The sequence below is a fragment of the Orbicella faveolata genome, unplaced genomic scaffold (genome assembly GCF_042242905.1).
Source record: "Orbicella faveolata isolate gen_17 unplaced genomic scaffold, um_ofav_v1 contig_1, whole genome shotgun sequence".
Taxonomy (NCBI): Eukaryota; Metazoa; Cnidaria; class Anthozoa; order Scleractinia; family Merulinidae; genus Orbicella; species Orbicella faveolata.
The window spans coordinates 31,114,864-31,122,500 of record NW_028301536.1 but is presented as its reverse complement, the minus strand read 5'-3'; the positions used below and the strand labels follow the sequence as shown (position 1 = coordinate 31,122,500).

The 7,637-nt window shown below is 37.5% G+C and overlaps 1 protein-coding gene across 2 annotated transcripts; it reads left to right on the top strand.

Moving 5' to 3' along the window:
- Nucleotides 1-2,766: 2,766 nt before the first annotated feature.
- LOC110053554 (zinc metalloproteinase nas-15-like) lies at nt 2,767-7,636 on the top strand. 2 transcript variants are annotated; one of them, XM_020759801.2, is made up of 7 exons: nt 2,767-3,119; nt 3,389-3,547; nt 4,168-4,291; nt 4,833-4,924; nt 5,615-5,698; nt 6,356-6,498; nt 7,163-7,632. In XM_020759801.2, the coding sequence occupies exons 1-7, from the start codon at nt 3,050-3,052 to the stop codon at nt 7,253-7,255; spliced, it is 765 nt and encodes a 254-aa protein (XP_020615460.2). In that variant the 5' UTR covers nt 2,767-3,049; the 3' UTR covers nt 7,256-7,632. The 2 variants fall into 2 exon arrangements, with proteins under 2 accessions (XP_020615460.2, XP_089128502.1); XM_089272376.1 differs by lacking the exon at nt 2,767-3,119 and having other exon boundaries at nt 3,145-3,547; nt 7,163-7,636.
- Nucleotide 7,637: the final 1 nt, after the last annotated feature.

Sequence of the window (7,637 nt, the reverse complement as noted above, 5' to 3'; positions counted from 1 at the left end):
GTGTCCGAAAATAAAACCGTCGAAGTTTAAGCGCTAGAAATTTTAAGCTTCCGAAATATTTACACAACAGAATAACGTTTTGGAGTGGCTCTAAGGCCCTAAGTTTCCTCTATGAGGGGAACTCTAGTAGAGACACTTAAGATATGTAACGACTTGATAGAATTTGTGTTATTTTCTCCTCGGTATATCTCTAGAACCTTGAGAGTGCAGTAAAACTATCATTTTTTACAGATGTTGTTTCAGTCTAATTCGTGTTTTGTAGGCGTAAATTTGCTTAAGCTATGTTTCACCACAGTACTCCGAAATCTTTGTTCGAAATTTGTCCGAAATGAGATAACAAGTGTTCCAAATTGAAACGTTCGCAATAAAACGATCAAAATTTTTTGCAAGTAACATAGTCATTCCATATGCTGTAGGAATACCGTTGAAACATTTGCGTTAAACGAGTCATCTTGCCAAACTCATTTCATTTCAGCCTCTCTTTGACAAAACTCTTTTTTGTCAGTAAATTGGCTGTATGTTGTAACAGTATGTTGTAACACTTGAAAGATGATATGTTTGGAGAGACCTTTACAAAGTTAAAAGGAACGCAAATTTCATACACAAAATGACATGAATACTTGTTACTGAATGATTATTTAGAATTGTTACTTGTGCAATCGGAAAATTAAGTATATTGTCGTTTTTTTTCGGAAATATAATGCACCTAATTGATTCGGACAGCTGGATATATATATATCATTCCAGAAATACCACATTTTAGTAACGGCTTAGCGCAATTTGTATTTGAACCAATATATCGCTTGGTAGACTATTGCAGACGCTACTGAAAAAAAAGATACAAAAGCTTAAGAAACTGAAATATAATAGAATATAGAGAATAGCCTAGAGCAAGATAAAAAGGACAAAATCAAAAACCCTACACCAAAAATAAAGATACAACTCGAACTCAATAAACTCGAGGTCTGATAACGTTATTTCTTTTAAAACAACTGAATATGCAATCCCTCAACTTTTGTTTTGCCAGTTTTCGCAAATATTGACATTTTCAAAGTCGCTATGAATGTTTCCCTAAAAAATATATTTATTGAGCAATTAACTTGAAAAGAAACTCGTTGCATATAGGTCCGATCTCTTTTCCAAATTTTGGGGACTTCTTCCCATCTTGCAAGTGTTTTCCAATGATGACACAAACTAGCCGACATTTTCTATAGCATTAACTGATATTAGTAATAGTAGACCAGGCAAAGTGGTTCGCTGTTAATTTCTGCGAGTCATTTACGGTGTTAATTGCGATTAAACATTGAGAAACAGTAAAAAGGGTGATCAAGTCGCTTAGTAGGCAATTTTCTTTCAACCGCTCGATGCATTGTCAAATGAATTGAAAATTGAGACAGCTGTATGTGATAAAGGCTGAGCGGGTCTTATAAGAGAGCCCCTGGCCATCGATATTCACATCTTGCAGTTGGAGCAACATGAAGGTTCTAATTGTGATATGTTGCTTTGTTTTGGGGAGGGTGTTCTCCGCACACCCCGAAGGTGAGTTACATTGAAACACTCTAGTCATGTCCGACACATGAATAACGTTTTGGTCACTCAACCAAGCGCATTTTTTTTTTTAGGCTTTGTTATCGATATCTTTCTCGTTCTGATTGCGAATTTCTTTCCGCAGGCAGGCAAATTTATTTTGTTTTAAGTACACTAAAAACTCTTCTGTACCACTACGTATACTTTTCCAATCCAGGCTAAAATGTTAAGGAGCAAAATTTATCAGGTTGATCAAGTAGGTCTTACTGCTTGCTGCTGACTATAAAAGATAATTTAATAATTTCATCTGGATGTATCCCTTGACCATATAATTTTCACAGCGTATTGAGATAATCAACCTCCAAAGCAAATTTTGGATTCGCCCTGTCCCTTTTGACTCCGGGTTCAATTTGACAAATATTTGAAGCCTGCAGATTTATGAATATACACTTCCTTAAACTCGGTTTTAACTGAGTATAAGTTTGAAATGCTGCAAGAACGTCAAGTAATTTAAGTCATAATTAATCTCTTGGCTCAAAACGAGAAGCTGTATTGATTAACTAATGAGATGATTTTTCAACCCGCCTGTACTCCACCCCCCGAACATGCTAATAAATTAATAGACAAACACAGAAAAAATGCAGCAGCGATTTGAATAAACTCAGAGAGCAGAAAAACGAGACTTTAATGTTACGCGTTAGGATTTTTTTTTCTTTAAAGGAAACAATGTAAGAAAAAGGTTATTGTTAATGTGAAATTAAAGCCTTCGGGTGGCGACTACTGGATAGGTAGCCGACGCTAAGATTATTTCTTTAGATTTCAAGACTGAGATATATTATTGTGGCAGAGAAATGGTCGAGGCGGCCAGGAGTCGATATGACACTTGAAAAATGTGTGAATTGCAACGATATACTGATATACTGAGGGTGGGGCAAAAATGTTGACAATCATCTGCAACTGAGTCACAAATAAATGCTACAATAGAAATATTGGAGAGAAATTACGCCTAAGAAGTGGCTAAGGAATGTAAAATTGTTCAATAGTCTTTCAACGTAAAGTAGAAATCAAAGATTTTCCTGGTGCAGAAAAAAGCATCAAAGATTCTTATGTGATACACAGGGGAACAACGCTAAAAGGATTTTAAAAATCACAAAGGCAGCATTTGAACGGAAAAAGGGAATTCTTTGATGATTGTTACGTAATGTTAAAGGCGGGAAAGAGTACAATCAATCGCTAATTACATGCTTACAACGAGGTTACGTAATTCTGAAGGGAACTGTCGCAGAACTACTTAAAACGAAAAATATTAAACAATTTACGCTTAATGCATGGACCAGGGCTGGTCCCCACTCCTAGGAAAAAACCATCGCAGAAGCGTTTATCATAACTTTCTTATTGCTGAATTCTAAGCGCCTGTGTGTAAGAGTTGACTGTGCCTGATAGTAACGTTAAGATCGAGACAACAGTCGAGCGGGTGTTCCAAGAGAAGAGTTACGGATAAAACGGTTGGTCAGTTGAAAAAATGAAAGCGGTGATTTTGCTTTGCTGTCTTGTAATCGGAGTTGCTCAGTCCTTGCTCCCTTCACCTGAGGGTAAGTGAAAAGACTTGTAGATCAAAATATACGTTACTGTTTGTTTTGTTTTGTTTTGTTAAATGCAAGTGGCGGTTACTTTCCTTTCATCGCTATTGTATGGCAGTAACAGTGATATCGGAGAACACGATCATATAATGCAGGGAACAGTATGAGAAACGTTTTCGCGGGCGACCTACAGCGGCTCCGCTCACTAATTTTAATCACACTGAGACCAGACAAAAATATTTACGGATCAATTAATTTACAATTCGTCTTTCTTTTTGCAGAGAATAGGCGCTTATCACGGCAAGGCAAAGAACTCTTTGAAGGCGACATTGTCTTAACTCCCCAACAGAAAGCAGTTATACAAGGTCTACAGAAAGGCTCGATTACAAACAAAAGATGGCCTAATGGCGTTATCGTGTACGAGATTGATAGCTCACTTTGTAAGTAACATTTCAAACTGCTCTTCTGAAAGTGTTTAATTAGGACTACACGATATGGCTTGCGTGTACATCGGAGCACGTTTGCAGGATTTGTGTACGTAGATAGTTCGCACACTTATGAACTACTTTTAAGTGAGTGTTATATCCGCGACGGTTGTTCTGACTCTTCGCTTAGCCAACATCTGATTTCTTGAGAATGGAGTTGCAATCTGCTCTTATCTTCTCCAGGAATGTCTGTCCTTTAACGTGTTGGTGTCTCTTCTCTTGTTCCCAATACACACTTCAAGGGCGATGGAAAATGGAATAAAAGTAACTTTTTTTTCTCGGCTCCCTTCTTAAAACGTTGCTCACAACACTCCATATATATAAAAATAACTGGAGATTGACTACTGAGATAAGCTGCAGAAATTACTTATAGTTTCTAATAAACTAATGCAAACTGGCAAAAGGATAGCATTCGGTTACTCGTGTGGCTGAATAGTGGATCTAGGAATAACAATAACAATTCTGCCATCTTGTGGTAAAGTAAAGGGGTTAAACTCACCGCCACGCTGCCACTTGTAAGCTTTATTTCATTACATGCTGAAACTAACCAGACATTCTTTTTTTTATTTCCATAGCATCAGCGTCGAAGGCGATGGCGGCAATTAATGCAGCTTTTGCTGATTATAAGAAGAATACATGCATTACGTTTAAACAGAGGACAAACGAACGAGATTATGTATCCTTCTTCAAGGGAGGCGGGTAAGTTTACAAAAATTTAAAGTCTCAAATCGAGGAAATTACGTTTGCTGTCATTAAATATTCCAGTAATATACAAATTCTAACGATTTAATTCTCAAATTTTGTCTAAAAGCAGCTCTTGAAGTTGCAAAGACGCTACTGAATTAAGGTTTTGTGACTTTCTCAGTGATAAGCAAGACAAACAAGCCTGCATGGTGTGATGTCGATGAAAAACATTGCATAGTAGAGATAAACAGTGCAGACATAAAGTAGGATAACAACCACTCGCGCCTCAAGGACAATCGAGGGCTTAGTGCGTCTTGTTTAAACTCGAGAAATTATTTTCACCAGCTGATTACAATCTAAAAGCAGCTCAGCGATAGGCCACATTGACGGCTTAGCTTATTCACTGTACACGCCCATCTCGAACAGAGCTGTTTCGATATATTGTAAGATAACCCGTATTTCAAAAAGCCAGCTAAACGCATGACTGATATCTATGTAAGCACAGCTTTGACGACCTTCACTTATATTATTTGAAATTATTATTCTTGTTTTTCAGTTGCTGGTCTTATGTTGGGAAAATAGGCGGGAAGCAACGGTTATCTCTGGCCGGTGGGTGCTGGTATACAGGAACAGTTGTACACGAGATAGGTGAGATTGCACTGTGAAAGGCAAAGCTTACGAAACAAGCGTGGATTTTCCCGTCCAATCCTGGATTTTTTGTTGTTGTTGGTCAGGCCTCATTCCGCACAACTGCTTCAGCTGTGTAAATAACTGCGATGATCATTCATGTCTTTACAGCTAACTACAAAACAAACGAGAAATAATAGTATTAAGCAAATAAAGCAATCTTGATTTCTTCAACTTGAACTGTTGAAGCTTGTTCTTGGTGAATTGAAAACGTCAGTCTATGCAACACTTGACGTAAGCCGTACCCACGCCGTATGACCTGGTAACAGTTATTTCGCGCATGCAAACGTGACTTTCCAGTAATAAGTGGTGTTACTTTATGGCAATGTAAAGGTAAATCTGATCGAACCGTATCCATAAAAAGGTCATAAGCCGCGAATTTTTCGTTTCCGAGAGCCCGACAAATTCAAAATCGGCGACTTCCATGGAGTGACATGCAATGAACTGCTAACTTACCCAACTTACTCGAGCCGCAGTGGGGAATATTGGTCCTCGGTCGTTTTAGTACAGACCTCGCTGAACTCAGCCTCGGGCCAATGTTCCTTAGTACGGCCCGCCCGCTCAGTAAGTAAGGGATTATTATTTTCCACTTTGCTTACGCAGAGATGATAATTTAATTTAATTTAATTTAATCTTTTTTATTTCACACAGGACACGCCCTGGGATTATTTCACGAGCAGTCACGACCTGACAGAGACACGTATGTGACAATCAAATATGGAAACATCAAAGAATGTGAGTAAACAGATGCTGATTTTGTTAATTTTCACTGACTCCATTGTATAATCCAATTATCCCTATCGACTTTATGTATACCTCACTTACATTATAGATATACATGTAATGTATACATGCATAGCAGCTATATACTCTTTTTAAAAGTTCGTATCCATTTTAAAAAAAAAATCAAATGATTCTTTCAAGTTTACCTAGCACTTTCCTTTCAGTTTCTAATACGAATAATTCAAAGTGTTTCCAAAACTGTGGACTCGTTCAACTAAATGAACAATATCAATAACAACTTAACAAATTGACGTCAGTTTTTCATGCGTCTGTCGTCCTGTTATTGATCATGAATTTCGTCATGACATTGTCAAAGTAGTTGTGGATCCATAAGGCGATAACCGAGTGCATCCGCAGACTACTTTGACAATGTTATGACGAAATTCATTGTCAATAACAGGACAGACGCACGAAAAACTCACGTCAATTTGTTTTTGACGATAACAAACTGTCAAATTGTCCGCTCTTGCTTGTTGACGCATCACAAAATGATATATTCATATGTCTCTCCGCTTATTGATGATAAAAATTAGCCAATGGGTGCGCGAGAATTTATGCAGTTATCGTAAAATACTTACTAATCTGTGTGTGTTTATTTTCACTGAATAGCGGCCAAAGGCAATTTCAAAAAATACGGCTCAAATGTCATCGACTCCATGGGAACACCTTATGATTATAAATCTGTGATGCATTATGGTTCTAAATACTTCAGCAAAAATGGCCGGCCGACAATAGTGCCCAAGAAACCAGGAGTAAGTAAATAGAAGACGGTGTCTTCCGTTTAACTCGCTTAATACATTCTGAGTTAGCTTCCCCGGGGGTACTCCCAGAAAAATTAGGTACTGATGTGCAGCCCACCTCCCAAAACCCTTACCCTATTTATGACCAAAATCTGCGATATTCCCTACCCTATTGATCACCTGACTAAAAATTTGAAACTCAATTTATGACATGACCCTTCAATCAAAACCCTTTTTCAGACCTGAGTTATAAATAGCTCCCTAGTTCAGATCAATGTTAAATTACCGTAAACATAATTTGTGGAGGGTTTTTGTTGGTTTTCTTTTCGATAATGATGAAAAAGTGGCTTCTTGTTAAAAACATACCCATATCAAGGCTAGAGTGTAAAAACAATACCCTATTTATGACCAAAATGGCCAAAATCAGCTAAACTCGACACCCTATTTATGACCAAAACGGCTGAAAAACCATACCCTTTGGGGCCGCACATACCTACATAGCCCAAATAAGGAAGTACCCCCCTCCCCGGGGATTAGCTTCAACAGCAACCTTTTTTGTCAACGGAACAGCCAAAAAATAATCTTCCATCACCAGTTTCCACTTCCATTAAATTGCAGAAGGGAATTACTTCCATTCTTGCGATAAATAAATTATATTTTTTCTTTAATCCTACAGGTTACCATCGGTCAGCGCAAAGGCCTTAGTCCAGTTGATATTGAACAGATGAACAAGATGTACAAGTGTTCCGGTAAACCGGGAAACAGTTGAATTTAAACAAACTAAATCTATTCTTCTTTTCCAAAATTTTCTAGAATCGTTCCTTGATTGCTGATTTGTTTGAACCAAATCAGAAATAAGTATCATTGTGAGAATTTACTTTCACGTCATGGCAATATCGCTTAATGGATAATAACATAAAAATATAATGATCTTCACTTCTTGGTTATCGCGTAAAGGAATGTATACCCACCATCTGTGTACACTACAGACTCGCTAGTTTTGCCCCTCCTAAGTCTCAATTTGCAAACGCTGAAAAATATCAAAAAGACGATCTTCACAGATGAAGGGAGAGCAATTGTTTACAGAAATTTGAGGAAAATGCACATGAACCACATAAAGTAAAGTCTAGTTAAATATCAATGCAATCGTA